The 26,507-nt window shown below is 36.1% G+C and overlaps 1 protein-coding gene across 1 annotated transcript in view; it reads right to left on the minus strand.

The window, feature by feature from the left end:
• Nucleotides 1–200: 200 nt before the first annotated feature.
• LOC139966597 (monoacylglycerol lipase ABHD2-like) overlaps nt 201–26,507 on the minus strand; it is a 29,519-nt gene continuing 3,212 nt past the window's right edge. Inside the window, exons 2-8 of the mRNA XM_071969799.1 lie at nt 17,598–17,869; nt 16,911–17,086; nt 9,219–9,386; nt 5,642–5,825; nt 5,197–5,415; nt 4,104–4,173; nt 201–3,395 (exon numbers count right to left, since the gene is read on the minus strand). Coding sequence (XP_071825900.1) covers nt 3,090–3,395; nt 4,104–4,173; nt 5,197–5,415; nt 5,642–5,825; nt 9,219–9,386; nt 16,911–17,086; nt 17,598–17,758 — 1,284 coding nt within the window. The 5' untranslated portion in view covers nt 17,759–17,869 and the 3' untranslated portion in view covers nt 201–3,089. The remainder of the gene's footprint in view (nt 3,396–4,103; nt 4,174–5,196; nt 5,416–5,641; nt 5,826–9,218; nt 9,387–16,910; nt 17,087–17,597; nt 17,870–26,507) is intronic.

Consider the following 26,507-nt stretch of genomic DNA (forward strand, 5'->3'; position numbering starts at 1 on the left):
TCCTTCCCCTCCACAACTCCCTCTAACAAGTTTCTTGTCCATATTCTATGATAACCAATAGTAGAACATTTAAATGTGAAAGAAAACTTCAAAAGGACCATTCTGTTTCAAAGCAGGATTTGCTACCCAATCATGATACAATCATAGACCCCCCTCCCCCCCACCCCTCCTACCTCCTTCTTGTCGGACAATTTACCAAATTGCATTTAGCTATACAACATGCTGTACATCACAAGCCAACACAGCAAGCGATACAAGCGATTAAATTATCCAAACAAAATTAAAAAAAGGAACCAAAATATATTGCAACCTTCAAAACAAGATAACAAAACATCAATAAAAAAAAACTCACAGAATTTTTTTTGGTTAGAAACTGTTGTAACAAAATACATACAAAGACAAAAAGAGGTCTGTAAATAATATTTATGAATAAATGTTCTCTCACACTACACATATGAGGCTGGTTTCCAAGGTGACTAAAACTGGCAACAGAGATTTCATCATGTTTTATTCAACGGATATTAATCCACTCTTGAAAGTTAAGTTGTTAGTGTTATAACATTATGCAGCTCTGTCCTACTCAGCCATGCAAACATCTTTGGAGTTCAGACTTAATTTAGTTTCATTTAGTCAAAACAATATAATAAAGATAATAATCCATCGAAATGATATTCATAGATCATCTTGATAAAGAAGGAAAACTGAAATTAGAAAAGAAATTTTAGTCGTGATCAAGCAACAACATCCCCGGAAGAGTGATCAACATGAAAGACTCGTATTATGAACCAAAGACAAATATGAAAGGGCAGGGATGGTATGGGGTAAATTACTTATTGAGAGATAAGTTGAAAGAAATATCAAGATTAAATCAAAATTAATATCTTATTATTTTTCTGATTCAACCAGTCCAAATAATTCAATTACAGACGTCTACAGACCACCATGATGTAGTGTATCAACTTTGCAAACAAGCTATTCACAACCCTGAAATTACAAATGACGGGAAGTAAACATAAGTTATCATTATTATTAACCTGGTAGTGTCGAAGAAGTAAAAAACAATACAGTTTGTGATATCACGTTTTGATGTACCATTCGAAAACATGTTATCCACTTATCACTCGTTATTCAAAGGAACCATTGGTAAGTTTGCAGGGAATCGACACATCGGAGGAGAGTAAAAATAGAGCGGTCATGTCATCATTCAATCGCCATAGATACCAGCAGCTCGAGGAAATTTCTGACATGACCAAACGAGATGTGACTGAACAAATTAACGAGCGACGACTCTCTTGATAAATTACCCAAATTATACGAAGACATGATGAAAAGGTATGTAAAAGCAAAGAGATGAGTAGAAAAAAATGATTAAAGCTGTGTTTAAAAGAAAAGAAATTTTAGGTCAAATGGTACTTAGACATGGAGTGACATATCCCCTACGTACTATTACAGTTTATCTGGTCCCTACTGGACCATTCTGTTGGGTAAAGCCACTATATCTTACATCCATGTGACTAGAGATAACACCCAGTTGTCTTACGGTACAACAAACATGAGAAGAGGAAGAAAGGTCAAGGCAAGAGCGATGTTTTTTCAACATGAAGGCTCATACCAATCATACAAGAGCAAACATGATCGCTAGAATTGGTATTAAATACACAACAATTTCATGGATTTTTGTTGTTGTTGTTGTTGTACATCCTTTGTCATGTTCACATGCTTTTCTTTCTTTCTTTGCATTTTTTTTTCGATTCTGAAACTTTCATTAGTGTCAGTCTATTCCAAAAGGCTGATTAAAAGAATGAAAAATCATATATTTATTTATATATTTCAATTCCCACATCACATGCAACTAATTTCATCTGTCACTTGTATCTTTAATTACAATGCAAATTGTATACAGAGCTAAAACTATAAGAAATGATTTTTGAACCAGAGACGGATAAAAGGAAGCAGACTGCAACTGCCTCTGCAGGTCGTCTGACCCTTTGATGGATCAGGGAGGTAGAAATGCAAAACTGCTCGTAAATAAATCGGATATATATTGAATACGGCAGGGAAACATATCTTATTCTACATCGGAAGCCAAGAAGGTAGATCGAAAGAAATAAGGCCATCGATGGTTGAAAATTACTTTCAGTTTCCTGTCAAATGTCACAAGGGACTGAAAGCTGAATATTGATATGTTCGAATTCTTCGGGAGTACAAAAAAACGTTTTTAACCTCCAAATTAATAATATAAACCTCCCCCTGAAACAATTCGCTTGTAGCTCTTCTCGGTGCTTGCTCCATGAAACGTTTGCCGGAACCCAGACTACTGGGAAGACGATACCCATATAGTCCCTTTTAGCCTGAAACACTTGGATTTCAACACTGAAAACAAATAATTATTGCAGCCTGTATTTCTTTTGCACTACATTTTAAACTGCTACTGTGCAGATTTTGAAAAACTGATTTCTAAAATATTGGTTTTAAATAGCACCTATCAGAGGTGTATTAACACAGGCATGAAAGAGAAAGAACTAAGCAATATACCACAGATCTATTTCAGAGATCAAATGTGTGTGAAAATGCACGTCAAATGTGAAAATCATACATTAGGGTTTTCGGGCACAAAAAGTCACACTTGGTCGGATACATAAATTCCAATCAATTTCAATGTTTTCTCAAGTTTCTTCCACGAGGCAATTGAGAAGAAAAATGGGTGGGATCATTTCCAAAGATTTTTGACCTTGTTTGTTATTTTGAATGTAAAAAGCAACTAGCTTGGCAAACTGATATGGAATTTTTTTGAGGCAAAAATAAATATAAAATTGATGACCAGAATGATCCGATATTTCACTATAAAAGGTCATAATGGAATGGTAAGACAAGGGTTTTGACACCTTTCCATGGGCCAAACCCGATATGCACCCTACTCACTCATTTCTGAGAAACTTATACCTTGTGGAAGATCTACTCGTCAGGTTTAAGTAACCCTTTCTTCTAACACAAGTAGTTATCGCCACTGCAGTGCTTCACAGGTCTATAACTTCCAAAAAAAGAAACCTTACTGACTTCAGGTATGATAGTAAGAAACAAACTAGTCACTAAGATCTCTCAATCTGGCAATGGTTCCCGTTGGTTTCGAGTTTATCCCGAATGACGGGATGTATCTTTTGAGTGACTGCGACCTCGTAGACCGCCTCCACGTATCCTATCGCCACCTTTTCCAGCCACGTGTACGTATTTGGTCTCACTACTCCGCCCTCGAAGAAGCCAAGGTGGCCCCCATGTTTGGTCTGTGCAAATATTGCATTGGGAGCCTTCTCCACGTACTCCAACGGACAATTGTTGTATTTAGGCGGCACTAGAAAGTCGTCTTCAGAATGAAGTAATAAAATCGGTATTTCAACCTGGGAAGGGCGACAAAAGGTGAATACATGTTTTAAAATTATTCTACCTCATTCTTTTGATGCCTTACATAAACTTTGGAAAACTAGCCTCTTAAGATAATTACCAGCCCCGATCCTCATCTGTCTCCAAGGTGGTAATCGGCAACATCTGTAATAATTCTGTCGCACAGTCGAGATCCAAAACCAACAGACAAATGCATTATTATTGACTTTTAGTATATCTAGCTCAAGGTAAAATGCAAATTTCAAATGCATTGTAAAACAAGACACAACAAGAGACCTAAATATATGTCTTCCTGTGACTCTGTTATTGTTGTTGAGGAGAAGGCTGAATAGTAACAACCTGTGTGCTAAACTTGGTAACTAGTCCAGCCACTTGTAGGTGCTCCACACCAAACATCTTCATAGAAATGTTTCCTGCCCTGCTCTCGGTTGGTCTAACACATCTAGTTTGCTTGTTAACCTGACATCATTGTTTAAATATTTACGAGGAAAGGTGCCATTGTCTAGGGAAGTTTTTTGGGAGATTGCTCGACAGGAATGCGTGCTCAGATTAGGTGGATCACATGGTGTGTAGTGCTACACATTTGCCCCTATTTTATTTTCGTAGGGTAGGTAGATACGGCAAGTATTTGTCAAAATGTGATATTTTCACAGCATCCCCCAAAAAACCCTCAAATTTTCATGTTTTATGAGAGTTGTACTTACCTTCCTGAGATGATGTACAGAGCTACAGTCTTCGTAAAACTCCATAATATCTGGCGAACCGACCATCCTCCTGTAAAAAAAGCATAACAGTTGCAGGAGATCGATATTCCTAACCTTATATAAGTAAATAAAAGCTTTTTCATTGTCACATAATGTCCACCGATGCAAATCATGATCACAGAATATCCTTTTCATTTACCGCACTGGTGCTGCAACAATCAGATTCTGTATAAACTCACTTTTTGACACTGTTGGAAAATGTCTTACTCTTTTCCCTAAACTGCCTCAAACAACATTACAATCGATCAGTCTTTACAGCAGCCCTACAACATAGTCTGACGAATGCATGTAACTTAGTTTAAAACTACCCATATTTATTGGATTCCAAAATGTTTCCAGACAGTTTTCATATTAATATTTATTGACATAGGTAACAGCATTATCAATATTCTTCACACAATTTCCAGTAAAAACCTTCTGAAAACTCATTTTATGCATCAAGCATTTATGAATGTTAAACAATAACTCTTTTGTTCATTCGTCTTTGCTTTCTTTTCTCTCTGTTTCTCCCGCGCCATGAACACCCTTCCGGGGGGGATATGCGTGCATAATAAATCACACTTATTATTATATTACATCCTCTTTCTTCCAGGGGAATGTCGATAGCGAAGCTAATGAATTACATTGCCATGAGAATAGTTTTGGGAAAGCATCACAAACTTACCAAAATCAACTCAAATGCTTCTTTAATCTACACAAAGCTAGAATACTTTCTTAGGTAACAGAACAGTTTATATTAAATTTTTCATTCATTTTGGTATTTTTGTATTACTGTATGACAGTTCATATTACCGTGTTGCTATATATAGCAATATTGTTATTCGTGCAGCACATTCACAGCAGAGATGAATGAGAGACCTAAGAAGTGCCTTCAATTTACTTTCAAAGATATTTCTCTTATCACTTTTTTTCTTATGTGTGAGAAACACTAAAATAAACCATCAAGATATTCTACTACAATCTACTATAAACATTGCACTACCTTGACATGCTTATTCTGACTTCACTGACATTTCAATGTAACGTCTCTTACCGTGATAAATGTTCATCAATATGACACAAGCTGGTGGCACCCAGAATCTTGTCCACATTGTACTGGATCGGTTCCAGACCCTTCTTCTGCCAAAACTGTTTGGCGCCCTCGCCAACCAACATGCTCAGATTCCTACGAATGTGTTTCAACATGTTGAGCGTCATCATGAAATTATAAATACGTCTACCGCTCTCCCATTCATGAAGGACATCTAGAGCTCTGTGGGGGGAGGGGGGGGAAAGGGGGAAGGGAAGAAAATTAAAGCAGTGTTTTTAACAGATGACAACAGTAAAGTGAAAAGGTATTTGAATGATGTTTTCCACAAAGTAGTAAAAAGTCTGATGAATGTTAAGTCTGATTCGCATACAAGAAAGGATACTCACTGTAATGATAAAACTCCTAGAGAATGTTATATGTAAATATATATATATATCACATTTCTTACCTTGTACAGTCATAACCTTGGCAGACAGATAAGGCACATAGGAAATAACTCTGTCTATGAGGAGCTTCACCGAGGTATTTGACCACAATGTTGGCCCCCATACTGAACCCTATGCTGATGAGGGTACTGTCAGGATGGTTCTCCCTGATATACTGAATCATAACGTCATACTCCTCTGTATCACCTAGGAAACAAATGAATGATTCAGTTTAATTATGAAATTATGCTATATTTAGCCATTCTTTGGTACAACATACACCCAGGCCATTATTACACTGATAAAGTAACACAAGTCTTCATACTGATACCTCATCATCAGTAATAACTCAAAATTTGTGAACAACTTCAAATCTTTCAAAAAGCATGTTACATCTATTCTTACAGCATTTTCTCTCATTTAGAATTGCTATGATCTTAACATATATATATATATATACCCTTTAATTCTACAGAATTATTTCCATAACAGGTCTTCTAGAGTAGAATTTTTTTTTTTTTTTTTTAAGTTTTAGCAATTTGAACTATCGTAAAGTTTGGGGTAAATACTGATGGAATTCTTTAAGCATACTAAAGATGCTGTAGAAGTCTCCAAAGATGTTACAGTGATGGTTGGAAACCTGCCAAATTTTTCCTCAAAACATGAAAGAGGGTCAAATTAGGAAATTTCTGATATCTAAACAAACGTAAATGTGTGATGCTAGTTTGCCCATCAATAACCTTTTTCTTCAAATGAGGCCAATGCCGCTGGCCTTCAAACCAAACGTTTCTATTCATGTTCAAAAAAAAAAAAAAAAAAATGTAGTCTTTGAAGCTTTACTTTGTTTTCTTTGCTGCCATGGAAGTGATATGAGCTAAGAACTAGTTTAAACCATATAAAGGGCACCATAAAGAAACATCCCTTACAACACACAACATAGTGACTAAATATGAGTCACAAGTCATTAGCACCCGAGGTTACCACGGGCAAGAGCGGTTCAATTGATTACACCTGAATAAATGAAAAATTATGGGAAGTTTGTCTCATCTCCCTCGTCTAGGTTCTAGTTTACTGTACATCGTGTATAGTGTATGTCTCCAAGCAGCTGAGGGTTTCTTCTTTCGGAGAAGACGAAGATGGATAATAAATTTGATAAACGACATTTGTGTGTTAACTGAGACACCTACTGTAGCACCACTAGAGAAAACATGGAGACATTACAATGTTGTTGCTGCCCTTTGCTTTGAGGTTTTTCTTTTGTTGCCTCTTTTTTCAGATTTGCAAACCTTTGAATTGCATGCCTAATTCCAGCTTCTCTGGTACAGTTCCTGGAAAATTATTAAGGATTTTATCCCTCAGATAATCAGGTCTAAGCTTTTGGTTTCAAGTCCAAACAGCTAAGATGGCTCTCCAAAAAATGTAGCGAAATAAACAGAGAATGACTGATAGGTACACTTTAAGAGATGTTTAGAATTGGTGAACAGAACACCATCTTTGGTCCAGTCAAATTCCCTGTTCGGTTGGATCATAGGCCTACCTCTCTATATTGCAAGACATCTATAAAACTTGTAGTCATACTGCAGGTCTGCTAACTACCTTGCAACACATCTACAGAACCTGTACAGTCATACTACAGGTTTGCTATCTACTTTGCAACACATCTACAGAACTCTTACAGTTGTAATACAGGTCTGATCTCGACCTTGCAACACAACTACAGAACCTGTACAGTCGCATTACAGATCTGCTATCTACATTGCAAGACATCTATAAAACTTGTAGTCATACTGCAGGTCTGCTCTCTACCTTGCAACTATAGAGTACGCGGAAGCAGTGTTTGTTCAACATGTGGCATGGTGAAGCAGCATATTCACATATCACTTTATTACCTACATTAATTTAATTACTACTTTCCTAAAAGAACATTGACAGCAATTCCAGCATGAAATCTGCTCACAGATCAAGGTTGCAAGAGCGAGCTAATTTCCAGTTTGTTGTGAAGTTGCACTTTACTACAAAACCGGCGTTAATTTACCGCAAGAGAAAATGTGATGTTAGACTAATATGATATTGCAAGCATTCTACATCTGATGACAAAGATGAGAGAATAGCTGAATAGGTTTGTTTCTCCTACAAGAAGCAAGAATTTTGTCTAGTTCTTGGGAAAATCACACTATTTTCTACACTTAGATATATCACAGAGTTCAATGTAACTCTGTACACAGACTAGACAAACTTGTCTTATTTCAAATATTTGAAGACAAAGTAATAAAAGAGAGCCCTATTATTTGCGCTGTTTCATTAATACTGTACAACAGACAGGTTACGCTGTACCCCTTTATGCCAGGCATTGCACAGATATATATACAAGAAGAGGAAGTTGGTTGACTGCTAACTCGCTGGTATGAGAAATATGACAAATTCATCAAAAAACTACTTTACTGATATGATAATCAAGGCATCATTTTTTCATTAAACTTGAATAGTACCTTCATGAAGCAGTCACAGCCAGTTTTTTTTGTGATGCAACCGGCCAAAATGAAGGACAGATCCGGTGAATAAACAGCATATATGTAAAATTGCTCTTATTTCATGACAATTAACCTTGTAATTAGGTAGGAATTGTGTGTGAAATCACATTTGGGGGGTCTCTTAGCTGAACATTAAGGAGTGTACACTGGTTAATCAAATATTCTAATTGTTTTTTACAGACGCGTCTAGGCTGTACAACCTTGAGTAGGAATAAACAAGATGAAATGTTTAGAATGAGTGTTCATTGGGGAAATTTAGCAATTTCCAGGTACTGACATCAGGATTTACAAATTATTTCTGATGGGTGTACTTGGCAGTGCTTTGCCGTAATAGTCACAGAAAATAATTTTCCCATCCCACATGAGAGGGGAGGGTCATTGACACTTAGTGACCTGTCACTCAGGTTACAAAGTGTTAAAACAATAACCTGTCCACTCTTGACACGTTAGACTGAAAGTGCTAATGTTGCGAGGAGATAGGGCATGTGACGGAGTGAAGTAAGTAAAAACACCCGATGCTGGCACTTTGGATGGTAGAATGAGAAGGAAGGGCATTGACCGGAGGAGCCGGTCACAGAGGGCGCGCAGTGTTAATTGTTAAAGAATACCAGTTCATTCTGGCACGGTAGAACGAGAGTGCTAGGGTCGTCGGGAGACGGGTGAGAGAGGAGGGAAGTAAATATTCTCAAAGTCGTCAGGGCCTTGTACTTTTCTGGACAAAAATATGCACCATGCAAAAATTAATGTACCTCAGGTGTTAATGACTTAATTGTGAGTCATAAACAGTATAGTCACTATGTCGTGTGTTATAAGGGATGTTTCTTCATGGTACCCTTTATATGTTTTAAACTAGTTCTTTAGCTCATATCACTTCACAGCAGCAAAGAAAACAAAGTAAAGCTTCAAACACTACATTTTCTTCCCCTAGTTCTTTTTTTTTAACATGAAAAGAAAATGTTGGTTTGAAGGCCAGCAGCAGCATTGGCCTCAATTGAAGTAAAAGGTAATTAGTGGGCAAATTAGCATCACTCATTAAGGTTTTTTTAGATATATCAGTCTGTCAACTTACCGTAAGTGAAGATCCTTGGAGATGTGATCGGTACACTTTCCAGGGCACCGATGTGATTTAGTACTGCAACACGGAATCCTTGATGTTGGGAATAGTCTACAAATGTTTTTATATACTTCTTTTCGCTGCTATTTGCAATTCCAGGACAGATGCATAGTGTGATATCACCTAGTGAGAAGAATAAAGTGAAATTTAAATACATGAATATGCACGATTCTTACCATTGAGATAAAATGAAATTTAAGAAGCAAAATGTGTCTTTATATCTATCGATATCGTTTTTATAATTTAGTACATAGTGAAATCAATTTTGACTGTTTATGGATTCAATTGAAATGAGAAAAAAATATGTTTGAGATTTTCATTAAGAGTTTCACGCAATTACCAGTCAATTTAAACGTTCCACAGACACGAAGTCGATACGTCATCATTAAAAAATCATGACGGTATAATCACGTTTGAGTCTAATTCATTCAAATTTCCACCATCTGTGTAGTAATTAATATTTAATGAAATCAACTAAATTAGGAAATGAAAAAGATCGACATACTTAGCAACGATGACAGTTACATATTTACAGAACTAAACAGGCAAAGGTAAAGGAATCAACGTTAATCAAAAGATGAAATTATTAAAACTGGTGACAGCTCATACAAGAGCACTGTCAGAGGCCTGGGACTTTATTAGAATCAACTTTTAAACCTTGCCTTCACCCCAAAAAATTGTTAATTTTGTTTATAACAAACAAATTTGTATTGATGAGTTTAAACCAGCAATGTAATAGCTGCAGTGCAATATGATACGGTTCAAGGGGCTTTTAATACATGTTACCATCAAAGGTAGCCTTTGCTGATCCCTGGACATTTCTTCATGTTTGTATAATGCTTTTCTCTTCTCATTGAGAGTATCCCGGGAGCGCTTTTGGATCATGTGAAAGTTTCTAATCAAACGAAGGGAACAAGGCTTTTAATCAAATTAAAAGGATACAGAACAAGGTCTTTTCATGTAACCTAGCATTTCATTTTCATTTAGTGCTGAGGGAAACTAGTGTGATGTCAGCCAATAGCTGATACAACAACATGCTAGTCAAGGGCGTAGGAACCGGGGGGGCTGGGGGGCACCAGCCCCCCCTCCCCAGTGAAAAATATGGGGGGGGCGGAAGTATCATTCCGCCCCCCGCTTCGCAGGTCAGAAAACCCCTTTTTCATTTCCAAATGATTAAAAAATCTCATTTGGAGCACAAAATTGCATCTAAGGCCAGGTGAAAATGCAAAATTATTTACAAAATGGAGTGGGTGTTAAAATGTGCTATATTGCACCAAATTGCATCTGAGGCCACCTGGAAATTCAAAAAATTGCCAAAGGGGAGGGGGACACCCCCTCCCCTTAGACCCCTCCCCCAGGCAGGCCAACAGTCTTCAGCCCCCCACTCAAAAGTACCTTCCTACGCCACTGATGCTAGAGTCCTTGAGAATGATCCGATTTTATCCAAGAAAATTCCTTCTGACCATGAAATTACTCTACTTGAATATTCACAGCAGCTCCTTATAATCTATTTTTGAAGAATGATTCATTTATTCAACCATCATAAGGACGTACCTCAAATTTGAGCTGGTTGGGTGTCTCAATCTTTTTCTCACTGATCTTACATAAATTAGCGAGAACTTATTAAATGAATGGATTATGGCTTGCGAGTTGACATTTTGCTTTACATTACTATGGGTCACATTCCAGATTGCTGTGTATTTTTCAAACTCTACAATTTATTTCATTTGAGTGGAGGGGATAGAGGTGTCACCATGGTCAAATAATTTGCAAAAAAAATAAGCATTACAACAAAATGACTGTGACCAAATCAAAAATTCAATCTTGATGCTCTCAACACCAACACACACGCTTTCTATCACAGATGGATTTTTTTTTTTTAAGTCTTGAACCCTGTCTGCAAAATGGAATGACCTATTACCCAGTGGTTACTCTGTACACCCACAAGCAACTTTAAATGTTGGCACATATGATACTGTTATATGACATTCAGTTACCCATTAATTATTTAAATAGTTTCAAAATAATGTTACTGTCTGCTGTATATGTGTTCAGGTGTCAAATTTACAGAAAGACCCAACAACACATCACAAACAAAGAGATGCTACACAACAATACTAAAGTTACTTTCAGTCGTGTTTCCAATTTTAGCAGAGTTTATTTCGTTTCAAGCGTACTGTAATGTCTCTCGTCATCACCTAAGTATACATGACCTTAACAATAATTTGGGTACAATAATTTGTACAGTATCAGTTCCAAATCTAGAGAGGCAATATGTAAAGGTTAGACAGCAAACAGTAACAACTTATTATCCTACACACCTGTAGTCAGTCTTCTAGAGTTAGACTTTGCACAGCAGATATGCTGTGCCTATAGTACAGGCCTACACTAGTCTTTTGTGATATTTATAAAAATCTTGACAGATTTATTGGTTATTGTCAAGTCATGTTGAATCGTCTCATACAGCTTAATTATCAGCTAAAGTGATCGTTTTGTGCAAGGCGAAAATGGTTAATAGAATTCATGGAAATTTGCAGAACATTGCATTTAATGTGTTGTATTTACTGATTCCAATGAAAGTAGAATACAGTTAAACATATGTACACAGTACACATTGTCATTTTAACAGCTACATCGTAATAACTGCTATCAAAAAGCGCTAGACAGTAGGTAGATGGGAAAGTGCAATTATAGGGTTGAGACAGGTAAGTTGAGAGGAGCACAGTAAATATTAAAATATTAACTATGAGGAATATTCATAAGAAAGATGAGAATGTTGCAACCACTTTGCAAGATCCCTGCCCACATTTGTATACAAAAGATTGCCATGGGAAAATTGCCATGGGAAAATTGCCATTTCCCCCTGAAACTTCACTAGTCTTACATCACTTTAAATCTCAATACAAAAGGTCAAATGCCATAAAAAAAAAAATTAAAGGGAAGTAATGAAAATGCACACTTCAAAGTCATCTTCTAACTTCACATATTTTTGTTCAGGTGCTAAAGGAATTTAATTGAAGTATCACTTCAGACAAGAAAAAAAAAAGGTAGAATACAAAGAGCAAACAAATGAATTTGTCCATAATTAGCATAAATTTACCCATAAGGCCACAATCAATTATCTGAACACATTGACTAAAAAAAAAGAAGGGTGTTAGGCATATCAAATTTATTTCCCATGATGCACTCCAATGCTCCATAGCAAAAATGTGTAGTTTCTTCTTACGTGGTAGTGCAAAATCAAATGATGCACTTTCACAACACTCAGAATAATCCTTTACGAGATCAACTTTCCTGAAAGGTGGTTGGTGAAGATTATTCTTTATAAATATGTTTAGACTGTTAGCGACTAAGACTTACAGCTTTAGTGTGTGTGTCATGGAGTGAGCGCATGTCTGCTCGAAACAGAGTGTCTGGGACACTCATCGATTTTCTTTCTTTTGGGGGAACACAGTTTGTGTGTATAAAAAATGCAAGAATAAAATCCGTGCATTTACAGAGCTTTATCTCAAAACATTTTAATCATGTATACATTCCAAACAAAAAACCAGAAAAGGTCAGCCCCCGAGGATACAAATGAAGATTTAAAATTTCTGCAGAGGTGCAACCAAGCTTACAGAAACACAAACAACAACTTGAGGCTTTACATTATGGATAAAACTAAATAAAAATAAGAAAGGGAAAAATTTGCTGTCATCATCTTTCCATGCAAATCGATATGACAAAATTACATCTTTAAAGGTGCTCAGAATAAATTTTAAGGACAGGAGGAGAATAAACTATAAATGTCGACAACTTGGATTCATAGGGAAGGGAGGGAAACAACACGTGAAGCGTCTCACAGAAGCTACAGACTTTAGATATCAATGATTTCATTGCAGCTTGCCTCCAGATTCATGGAATACAAAATAGACTATATTCAATTTTGCATAGCACTTTTGAATTTGACAATACTTTGTTCAATATTTTTACATATCCTGATGTCCACCAAAAAAAGTACAGAGCTCTTTGTAAAGTTTGCTATGTACACATCTTAGCAATAACAAGTGTATCATCTTGGCGAATTGGTACAGTTTACAACATGATCAATATTTCTTTGCACTTCATACGTCATTGTGAAGTGATGGAAAATCAAAGAAGGAAAAAACCAATCAACAAAGTGTAAGGAAGGGATTGAAACAATCGGATGAAAATGTTGTGGGTATTTTCTTGTAGCTTCATTTCGGAATGTTAGATATGGGAGGGGAGTAGAGAGTGGGTGGTGCCCCGGGAGTAGAAATATTGGTCGCAGGTGCTAAAAAGGTTTTCCAGTCATGTAACTTAGGTAGATGAGGAAGTGCAGATATAGTTTGGAGACAGGTAAGACAGGCGCGAAGTGAATTGATAGTTTCATTTGTTGGAGCTAGAGCAGTAGAGACACTTGTAGTTGCAGGTACCTCTGATCAGCATTCCACCCAGAGAAATATAGATTAATGATTATATCATACAGTAGCAAAATCCTATGCAAATTGATTCAATAGCCACACAGATGCAATGATAGCAGTTTTGTGTACATGGCACCAGCTAGTATTTTTCAGAATTTTAAGAGAATGACGTGTCATAAACCTCAAAACTGACACACAATCCCAGCTAGCTACTCTGACTCGGACGAGTGCATACAGGATGTGCAGGCACATATGTAATTTTGTGCTCTGTAGATGAAAATATGAGCGACTTCAGATTCATGAGCGCTATGATTTAACTCTGAAAAAAGGGCCGGATAATTCAGCTGGTAGGGTGCCAGGCTGGTATTACCATGAGGTCATTAGTTCATATCCCATTCTAGCCACAAAAACATTCTTCCCTCATTTCTACTGTTAATAAATTCCCCAGTCAGTTTTGTTGTTGTTTGACACTTTACCTAAATATATATTTTCTTCAATCCAAATTATTCAAATATTATAGCCAGAGCAGTTACCCTAGAGGAAATTAATAAACAGTGTAGGCACAGAATAAATGTGGTAATCTGAACTCCATATCTTGGCTTTGAGTATCTATAAAGTACAGTATCTATGTACACTTGATTGGAATGATACCAATATAATCCAACCAGCAATTCACCAAAAATTTAAAACTTGAGAGCAGTCTAGTTTCTCCAGGCCTACCTTGAATCTGGAATGGCTTTCATACATGACATGTATTGACTATTTCAAGATCACCACAGTACGTGGCAAACCATCATATGTCACTTTGAACAGTTTAAGGAATTATCCCCAAAGAGAAAGAGAGCTCCTTCAAGGTGGCATACTCCTATTCTATATCAATCCGCCCGGATGTTCTCCTTCAGGAAAAGAGCCAAACTGCAGTTAGGAGAACATCTTTTCTTGATATTTTATCAATCAGGATCTGGTTTATTGTTTCTTCCATGTTGAAGAGCATGAATGGAAGTACATGTGGTGCAAACATTGGCTCAATTGAAGCAATTTTAGACCCATTTAGACCTCCCAGGAGCAGAATACGAAATTTGTTTACTACTGAGTGAAGCGGTTTGTTTACAAGTGACGAAAAACTTCAGGCTCTGATAGCAAAAAATCTGCACCGTCATGATACGGAAAATTGATGGAGCCATGAAAGGCCAACTTGTCAGTTATCCAGTGATGGGTAGCGTTTAGCTAGTGAGAACTTCTATCTAGAATTAGAGACCACATTACTTTTGTGATTTAGTGTGTAAGTAAATGGGGCTTCTAATGGGCGTATGCTACCTTCATATATAATACTTCTATACCCATCTTCAACAAATGATTGCTTTAATTTGATGTTGGTCACCTGGATCTCAAACTTTTAAGTGATAAAAAACTCAATATTTGGTGTAGTACTACCAAAATTTTCAAATCATTTATCAATAAAATAATATGCTTTTTTTCTGACCATCGTCAGTGAACTACGATACTTGTAATGTTTCACAAATTATCACAAGTTTCCACTTCTGTCAAGATATTACCTACATAAAGAAATGACATGCAACACTTCACATAGCAGCATGAGCATCAATCAAATTAGTTAAATGTCAAACGTTAATTTGTGCAGTTATCAGATTATGCAGAAATTGATATGTACAAATAAGTTGCTCACAATTTAACAAGTTCGGAATTCCTGTTTGATAAGTAATCTGGCCCAGGGTCACATTACCAGGGTAATGGGTGATTTTGGTCTATTGATCTGTCTTACTTAACACCCAATCTGTTCAGAGATTAGAAACAGCGATCATATTTCTAGCTGTCATTTTTTTGCTGGTCTCATGTAAGTCTTTAGTTTTATATTAACAGGGAAATGAAATTCAGTCCTTTCTAGATAGATTTTGTATCAGGAAACAGAACAAATATTTTCAATGATTTCTCTTTGCTAACAGTGTATCAGCACTGAAAATAATTTGAAAGCAAACACTATAAATCGGCCCAATGTTTTGCATGGTAACCACTATATCATACAGTTCTCAAGTATGTAGTAACTGATTAAAACAATTTGAATGCAAATGGTAGTCCTGCAAAACTGCACATCCCTCCAGATTTAAGTCTTGGCTTGACAAGAAAAACCTGCATCAACAGAATGCTGGCCACAAATCATTTGGCGAATACGATTCCTTGAAAAGTTTCATTCCTTATTCTGATATCCACCCATGACAGTAGCAACAAGGACCATCTATACAAGAACCATCTATATAAGGACCATCCATATAAGGACCATCTATACAAGGACCATTTATATAAGGACCACTGTATACAAGGACCATATAATACACAGTTCTTATAATGCGCAAATATACACAAAGTCTCTATGCACTGAAAGGCCGGAAAACTTCAAAAGTGAGAAAAGGTGAGTCTTTAAAGCGTTTTGAACCTGGTTACAGACTGAGCTTCTTTAATTCCAATCGGAAGGCCATTCCAGAGGATAGCAGAAGAGAACTGAAATGAGCGAGAGCCGTATGACTTTGTGGATCTATACAAGGACCATCTATACAAGGACCATCTATATAAGGACCATATCTAAGGACCATTAATAATAGGACCATCTTTATAAGGACCATCTATAAAAGGACCATCTATATAAGGACCATCTATACAAGGACCATCTATACAAGGACCATCTATACATGGACCATCTATATAAGGACCATCTATACAAGGACCATATATATAAGGACCATCTATACAAGGACCATCTGTATAAGGACCATCTATACAAGGACCATATATATAAGGACCATCTATATAAGGACCATCTGTATAAGGACCATCTATCCAAGTAGCTAAATAAGGGCCACACCACCAACCCCCCACCACTACTTTATTGCAAGCATCCCCAATTCATCCCCATGCTGTGACATGTTATTAAAATGTTGTAAACTGTTATAATACTAGACACAGTGCACCAGACACATGAAATGGTGCAGTACTGTACTTAAAACCTCTCAAGCTGTATGATAATATTCAAGATTGACTTTTCTTTCCAGCAGAACTTTAATAATAATGTCACAAACTTCTGGTGAAAATGATAATATTACTGACAAGCATTCAATGGATGGTATTAGTCACATGAATCAATCCCTACTAAAATAAACCTTAGGATATTTTATTTTCGTATACATCCTTCCTCTTACACTCGACTCACCTCCACTGGCATGCGGCTTGTGCGGCTCAAACACATCGAACGTTTGAGTTGCACCATCTGACATCACAACACTTCTTCTATTTCCCTGAGGGTTTGGACAATGGAATCTCCCGTATTTAGCGTACAACACAGTCTGCACGTGCCCACATCTCCCCCATAGATACGTTGGTATGTACCTGTCAAGAAGGCAAGAGGAGAATTGAAAGACTAGCAAAGTTTATGAAAAAGGTTGGTCACAAGACGAGAGACATTCTCTTAATTATCACTGATCATACCACACCTGAACACGTTTCAGTTAAATGCCTGCATAGATGGTTTTCTTTACTTTTAATTAAAATACAGTTTCAAAATCTGTGACAAACATTTTTAAAAACTATAAAATAATTTTACTTGCAAAAACCAAAGCTATAAGGTTCATGCTACAAGCATATATATTTTGAAATGTTATTATTAATTTACAATACACATTTAGGGCACAACTATATCACCTACAGGAGGACTTTGGCAAAGTTTTATGATAGAAATTTATACAAATTATCTAATTAATTAAAACTAAAAAGCAGCAGTTAGGCAATAAAATAAAAATTTATACTGGGATGCGGAGATTTTCATTCCTCTTTTACAAATCGAAAAATCATTTGACCTCTGAACTATCGTGTTGTGGTTAGCCATTCGTTTCATACTTACGGTTTTTGTAAAATGTCACACACTTGTAGCACACTCTTGTTAAACTTTGAGTCGACATATTTCAGAAACGGCTTTCCCGGAGGATCTGTTAATTTCAGAAACTTGACTACAACGTAGTAGACGAGTATGAAAGTCGATGCTATAATTAAAGGGTGGGCCATGGTCGTTAGCCTTGCTCATTAGCCTTGCTCGTGGGGACCAACTTCTTCAGATCTGCTCAACAGCTGACTGACATGTAAACTTCACTCTCAAAGATAATCCTGTGGCTCAACCTGTCAAAAAAATTATAATAATGTATTAAGAATTCTTGTGGTATTGCTTGGAAAGTCTAGATTGAAAGTACTGGGAAATTAATATTCACTGACAGTTGCATCGATTGCAGGGCACTTCACAAGCAACCGCTAAATGGCAGGAACTCCTAGATTTTTTCAGCCTTTCACAAGGTCATAGAATCACTTATAAAAACCAATTAAACAGGGGAAAGTGCACGACAGAAAAAAAGTTATCTTTGCTGTGCATTTTAGAAGACTGACAAAATTGTAGAAAAATGGCTGACGGACATATCCCTGTGAGTTATTTTTATTCATGGCAAGGAATCCCTAGCATACACTTTAAAAAGGATGGCGAGTCGATTCAGGAAGGAAATGTCGTACTTGTTTAAAATGCAGTAACACATCTTGGAATATAGTACTGTACCTTTCAGGGAAAGGATGTTTACAGAGGGAGGCTATCATCAGGGATATTGCAAAAGTACACATTTAATCCATTTGAATATGTACATCATTGTGCACATCATTTGACCATTCCAATGGAAACATTATTTTGTTCTTCTGTGGGATCCTTGTTTGTAAATTCAACATTATTGAAAGGAGCAAAGAACCCTTTTCCAAAAGAGTAGTGTGGAAGATATCCCAGTACTGCAAATTAACTATATGGTGATAAGTATATATATCAGAGCCATTGCCAATTTTTAATGGTCAGTCGGTCATCCGATATTACCAAATTTCTGTTCGGACAACCGAAATCAGCTGTGGAGGTTGTCTCACAGATTGTTCTGATTGCTTTACTTCGGTGTCATATTGCATCGTAACTAAATACTCCCAAATAGGTAAAATCATAATTTGGATATCACCTCCAAATCTGCTGTTCTATTTCAGCAACCTAAACATCTCTCCTACAGTGTACAGACGACTGGTCGATGTTATTTTGCTACAGTTTTTCGGACATCCAAATTTGCTGTTCAGACAATGGAGACTAAGACTTGGTTGTCGTTCAAAGGGCAGGCAGAAGAAAATCCCAATTCAAAGATTAACTTTCATTTCCTCATTGCGTAAACAACTTTGGCCTTTGTGGTTTACCTTTAGACACTGTTTGTTATATTCTACATAAAGCATTCCAACATCACTGGAATTATACCATGAACCTGGCATGACAAGGCAAGTGTTGATAAATTACAGTAAAGGATAGTCTTCATAATGGGGAGATTTATCAAGTCAGCTGTACCATTGCAAAGTAAGCAAACACCAAACACCAAGTACTGTGAACTCTGCATAGAATAATGTACTGTACTTGGTACAAAGTTGGTAGGATGAATACTTGTCAATCATAACTGTTTGGGGATCTTTTTATAATTGACTGAATGAAAGGAGTTAGTTTACAGTACCAATATATCATTGTATATATATTATTATACAACACCTTATTATATTCCGGCCTTTGATTGGTCAATTGCTCGTCGATTGCCTGCAAAATCCGCTCTATTGCACTCTATGAAATAGAACCATGTGTTATACTTTTTTTATAGCACTTTTTTCAATGGTAAGAGAGCAGAGAAACCTGTCTGTTCAAAACAATCTGTTGCATGAGTGCATTTTACATCCAATTATATCTAAATTTGAAGGTGTTGTATCAAACAAATAATTAATGGTTTTCATTCGTGCAATAGTGCAAGTATTTCATTTGTTGAAAGATGTAATTTGTTCCATTCAACTCGGCTGCGCCTCGTTGAATGGAACATTCCATCTTACAACTCATGAAATATTTGCACTATTGCACTCATAACCATTCATTATTTGTATATTAACTACCTGTACCTACATATAAACTGTGTAATATCCTATTGAATAACAATAGTACTGTACCTGAGCAGTAACCCCCAATAGCAAGAAGTTCAACCATTGTAACAATGTTCCTTGTTGTAGGAACATTTAATTAAGAAGAGAAGTACCGACTGCTAAAGACAGAAATCATCGATTTCATTTTAATTAAATGGCATCAAAACGAAGGATGTTGTCTATTTGAAGACACTTGATATGGGAAGCTTGAACACATCAAAGAGACATATTTTCAATATTATTGAGTGACTTTGAGGAGGAATTTATTGATTAAGGTATCTGCATGATTGATTTGTCAGGACATTTAAGTCTAAAGTGAGTTTATGTTTTGCCTTTGACACTGGAATACATTTTTGGAGCTAAGAGCTTCAATGTAATGAAAAAAATGAAAAATGAAAATAATGAAAAAATATGACTGAATAAAGGTTTTTGTATTTGAAAACATTTTTTTGAGGTATTTTGTGAGAATAAAATCACCTCTCAAGCTACTATGTACACTATATATGAAACCTTCATTACTCCCTTTAGGATTGAACAAAAGCTCTCATGACTCCTTAAACTTTAATGTCTCTACTTTATGTGGCAGTTATAGATGGATTATAATTTGGCCATCAAAGTTGGCTAAGACACAATTTATAACAGACAGAAATTCCATCTTTACTCTAGACAAGGTAAAGAAATAATAAAGGCAAATATTTAATGGCGCGTCCACAGTGGTCAGTCCGAGATGACCAAAGTTCTGTTCGGACGACTTTTCTTTGTGACATTAAATTCAGATTCATTAACAAAAATAGTGGTATCTCTATACAGCCAAACCAACACATCTCTCCTACAGTCTACAGTACATATTGATCATTTTTACCTTTTTTACCATAACACCAAATTTGCTGTTTGGACAACAAAACAGGAGCAAACTTGCCCGTTTAATTCTGGCCAAACCAGTTTGTTTTCAGAACATATGCAGTAGAATGCTGCCTTTTGTGTTGGGTTGCATTCCTTGTGCTACTCAGACCAAATCCCTGAATCTAAACACTGCATCCATTTGGTTGCCCCCATTAAAAGAGCGATTTTAATCGTCCACACCAATGCAGAACATTTTCAGTCTTTCCAAATTTTAATTTGTTGTTTCACTGGTTAACTTGAAAACCTTCAATACAGTTTTTTTAACTTTTTAATTCATGACTCCTATAACTGTTACTTTTTTCAATATAACTGAATATTCAAGTTTACTTTGTCACAATCATCCTTCTTAAAGAGATTCTAGAGTGACCAGCGATGCTAAACTCGTAGGCATCAACTTCTTCAATATTGGTAATGCAGGCATGCAACCGCAGCTTTGAGAGTATAAATCTGTTTAATTTAATACATGTTTAATTTAATACATTTTTTTTTTTTTTTAGCCTTTGAAGAAGATCCTGCTAGGATCAAACATCAGGCCAACTTACTTTTACACATTCTCCTACACAGGCTCTCTGGTGGATAAGCAGTTTGCTAACAGTTTTATTTTATTCTAATTTAATACATGATAACAAGCGTTCAGCGAATATCCTCATATCCTCAAGGCATATTCATTTATTATTCTATTAAACCTACCATTGATACTGACAATCTCAAAACAGTTACCCTGAATACAGCCGACAAAATTTAAAAAAAAACATCCCCTTCCCCACAAACTCCACCCCCCCCCCCAAGAAAAAGACAAAAAAGCAAAGATTGTTGTGATAAAAGACACCGACAGGAATAAAAGTTGAAAAAATAGAAAAATAAAATAAGTTAACAATTAAAATTTAAAAATTACAATCATGGTTCCTATATTAAACTACTATATGTGAGGACTTAAGAGACGGACTATACTTCTAGATAACTTTATCATGATCCTACAGTACCTTTAATAACAGAGTTAATCTGTGGCAAATTTCATACAAAGTATGTCATAGCCTCACTCACATCGGAGGAGTGCACGAGGTGGGATTTTTGTTGCTACATGTTCTTTGTTTTAAGTAAGTGCAATTCATCGCCCCATTTGTGCTGGTTAAATAAATATGTGTACAGTGCTAGAACTCACATGTTATCATACTAATAGATCTTTGGAAACAAAACTTTGTTTTCTACAGTCAATGAGAAGATAAACTTTGATCGTTATGGGCTTGGCCAAATTACGTTAATCAGCATCCGGCTTTCCAAAAAATCTAATTATAAATATTTATCAAATTTCTAATCGCAGTAATTATCCTACTTCCCAGAATGCATTAAAACACTAAGATATATGAGCTGAAGTCCATATTTAGGAGCCTTCACAATCTGATTAATTGTTCTATGTATAATACAGTAATACAGACAAATGACAAACCTCCAGTGTTCAAAACAAGCTCAAATAAATAAAACAAGTTGGTTCAAAGCAAACCAAAGCAATGCTGTAAATTATTACTGAGGATTAAAGAATCTTTGAGTTTTGCCACAATCTGACAAAGCTTATTCAAAATAAAATTAAACTCTTAGTGAATGTGTAAAAGTAAGTTGGCATGATCTATTTTACTTTTTAGCTTATTCAAACTAGAGTACAAAAGAGACTTTTTGTTTTTTAAAGGTTACATATTTTTTATAATTCAAGTAGAGTTTGGTTTCCATAACTGTAAATCATAATTTTGTTTGTTAGTCCTTGATATTGTTTAGAACATTTTAATTTACAACTATACCAATATGAAAATGGATAAGTCACTCAAGACACACCAGCTTTGGGCCAGTAAAGCTCCCCTTAAGGATGGTTCATAGGCCTACCACTAGTTTTGTTTTATTTCAGTATCTCCAAAGTGATGAAGGATGATAAGTACTAATTAATCATGTTACCTATTTGGGGGTACTGTACCAAGTTACAAAATATGAATTTGTTGTAAACATCTAGTTGTCGGCCGCAGGACGATCTCCAAAGCTGGGTTTGGGTCATCTCGAACGATTGGACGTACCTCAGATGTCGTCCATCGTACTTATAAGTCTTTCTTATTTAATTATACCGAAATGAAAATAGCCAATTCACTCAAGACCCACCATTCTCCTATTCTAAGTTTTCTGCATGGTTTCCCCACAGATCTAACTTTCTGGTTACCAAGACCACAGTCCAAAACTTATTCTTATTGATGATGTCACAAGTCAATTGATTGCCAAAATCCAATAACCTTCCGTATAGATCAATCCATTTCCCCCATCACTAAGCTATTGGTCTAGATAAGCCCCTTTCTTGATGAAATACCTTCCCTTTGTCATCTTCAATTGTAGTGCAATAATAGCTTCATGGCTGAATAAACTACAGTACCCTGTGAGAGGGCAGGAGTCAATGTTGCAATGTAACTAGGTGGTTATTGAGGTTATTTGCCATTCTTTGTATTATTAGTACTACGGCATGTACATAAGTCCCCAAGTCTTCTCTATACTGTTATATTTGTAACTAGTGTTGCTACGATAATCGTTTTCAATATCAGTATCGGCCGATATTTGCAATATCGGCAGCATATCGGTATCGGTAAAATTTTGCCTAATTGCCGATAACAGCAAACCGATATTGAACTTTTCTTTTTAACAGCAGAGCTACTTCTTTATACTTGCAATGATTTGTTAATCTGTCCAAGACGATCCATTTCTTTAGCGTCAGACAAACTCAGATTCATTTTCGATTAATATCCATGTAGACCTGACCCTCCGTAACCTCTAAAAACACGTCTACGGCGCGCGAATATAACCAATGACCTTCGTTCCTGAACCTTGGCCTACACACAGCATTAGTGCAGCATACATACACTGTACTAACCATTCAACTTCCCAAAGGCCTCTGTGAAAACCTTGAACATGATGCATAACTGCACAGTTCAGCAGTGTTGGAAAACCTTGTTCAATTTTCGCGAACACACTGCCGATTTCCCGCCTGTGTTCGCCAAGCGAACACGCCGAGCATGCGTAGCGTGCGAGCATAAAGGCGTGGTGTCCAGGGGCCCGCCTTAGGGCCTTGGTGGGGTCATGGGGTAGAACCCCTCGTGGGAAAATTTTGGCATTTTTTTGCGTGTCTGGCGATGAAAATATTCGCAGTTGCGGATGCAAAATACTGACAACTTTTTTATTTAAATTGTCACGAAACTGATGAAAATTTTAAAATGACAAGTTAGAGTAGCTATATTATGTTATAAAATGAAACAAGATTTAATCTGTGTTTCAATCTTTAAAAAGTGCACCTTACAAAACCTCCGATGTTATGAAACAAGCAACGTTCAGCAAAGCCCTGTTTCTAGACTGCCTAACAATGACTAGCGTGCACTATGCGTACATTTTTACAACTGCAATGTTTAACCGTATACTCAACTACCACGGTACATGTGCTATGAATTTTCCCAGGTACCTTCCCACACAACTGTGAGCTCATCCCCCGTGTAACACCTGTTTGTTAACATTTTTTGGCACGTTGCCAGGGAACTTTTTAGTTACGTGAGATCCGTAACCGCCGAGGTGGATAGGCTATTTGCTATACACTTAAGTATGGTAGGATATAATTTTTTCCGTATTTTTGGAAATTCTAGAAAATACTTTCTTTTTCCCCCGCTTAACAACAGATTTGGTCTTACGGTATAATCATAAATGGATGCACTAGAGCCTTGTTTACATGACATTAGTTGCATTTAGTACGATATGCCAGTTTTGCGTGAATTTTTCGAAAGTGTTTTGCTCGATCTTTCGTAATATTTGAAAGGTGTACCACCTTACTTTCCGTACACAATTGGTCATTTCTCTACTGATTTTCAGTTTTTTTCTCTATTCGGTCAAGTGAATAAGTTGTACATTGAGTATAAACTCAATAAATGTTAACTTTTACATTGTGATCGACAGTTCGAACCTAATTAAGATGCAATTTTGCAAGCATACGTTAACACTGTAGCTACTTGTAAGTCTTTACGATGTTAAGGCTCACATTTACTGCGTCCATTTTATTATCGTGTGCAGCGCTGCAGTGAAAAAGATTCTGGTTGGATTTCAATTACCATTTTCTTTTTCAAAATCAGGAAAAAAGTCATTCTTTTCATCTTAGGACAAAAGGAAAACAAAACACCATATTTTGTTGTTTACTTGAAGATTTATTTGTGAATGTATGCATGACTAAAAAGTAAGATTTTGCCTTTATTTTGTCTGTTAAAAAATATCGGTATCGTATCGGTATCGGATCGATATTGGGATGATAATATCGGATATCGGCCAAAACCGATATTGGTAATATCGGCGCAACACTATTTGTAACAATAGTTGCAATAAAGTTGCATTAGATTGTTATTGAGGTTTCTGTGATACTTGACTATGTTCTCAACCATTAACTTATTCTCCCCCCCCCCTTTTCCATCCCCCTTAGAGGAGAATTTGCAATAACTGTCCCAAAGCAAGGTAGTTTATTTCAAATAATAATCTAAAAATTAAAGTTACAAAATTTCCCAATTTGCCTTTTTACATAGCATTTGGAAGGTAATAAATACAACAAAATGTTGAGATATTAAAGGAACTTGTTTATAACTTGGAAAAATATCTTGGAGGCCTATGGTGACATTAAGATGCTGTCAAAGTGTTAACATCTTTTGCCCCAATTTTGCTGCAGTTCATCAGTTCACTTCACTGCAAAATGCTGAAATGGTAACATTCTGATACGAGCTATAATCAATAATATGGTGGCAAAATATTGATTTCACAAGATTTATTAAATGAACACTTTATCATTTTGCTGTAAAATGTTGAAAGGATGACATTCTAATATCAGCGTAATTAATCATTTTGTTGCAAAACACAAGATACTGCAAGTTGGTTAAACAATTTTTAAGTGAAATATGTAAGCATAAATATTATATTGCAGTGCTTATTAGCAGCAAACACAGTATTACTGAGCTGCTCATATAAGCGTGTATAGTTAACTGAAGTGTGTTGTAAATTCGGTAAAAAGTTAATTTTAGCCAGTAGACATTTTTGAAGCCACTGGACGTTTTAGCTAGTAGCTAAACTTGTGAAACTATAGACCTGTCTACATTAAGGCATAACTATTTTATGATTGCCTGTACTCTGTTAACCTAATGTCCTTCATTAAGGTCAATGACAGGCCATTTGGAAAAATTATCTTAGCTAATATTATTCTATGTTAAAGTAAGTTGGCCTGACGTTTTGATCTAGCAGGATCTTGTTCAAAGGTCATTGAAGAAGCCTTTGAAGAAGATCCTGCTAGGATCGAAACGTCAGGCCAAGTTTCTTTTACAAATTCTCTTACACAGGCTCTCTAGTGGATAAGCAGTTTGCTAACAGTTTTATTTTATTTTAATATTATTCTATTAAGCTTGTTACCACAAAGGAGACTTAACCATTTGTTATCATTTATCCATCTATAATGGTTGAAAGCCCAAAGGTTTCTTCATTGTTGAAATAAACTGTTTTACGTCAGACAGTAGAAATCAACATGTGACAATTTCTGTGCAAGTAAAGAAGCTCACTTTGTGCACAAATATTAATGAATATCAAAGTTCATGGTGTTTGTGTACAGATCTATGATGTCAAACCTGATAGGAATAAAGACGTACTTAATCATATCATTGTTCAAACAAAAATGCTGAAATGAAAATGGTGACTAGTGTAGGACCAACGTTGTCAAACTCCGATAAGGCTGCATTCTAGTTAGAAAAACTTTTCTCTAGTTGTTCAGCATCAGCTCATTCTGTATCAAATTCTTTATTGAATTTTTAGCTAAGTATTTAAAGTGACTTAGTTTTCAAGCACCCCCCCCTTTTTT

The sequence above is a fragment of the Apostichopus japonicus genome, chromosome 4 (genome assembly GCF_037975245.1).
Source record: "Apostichopus japonicus isolate 1M-3 chromosome 4, ASM3797524v1, whole genome shotgun sequence".
NCBI lineage: Eukaryota > Metazoa > Echinodermata > Holothuroidea > Aspidochirotida > Stichopodidae > Apostichopus > Apostichopus japonicus.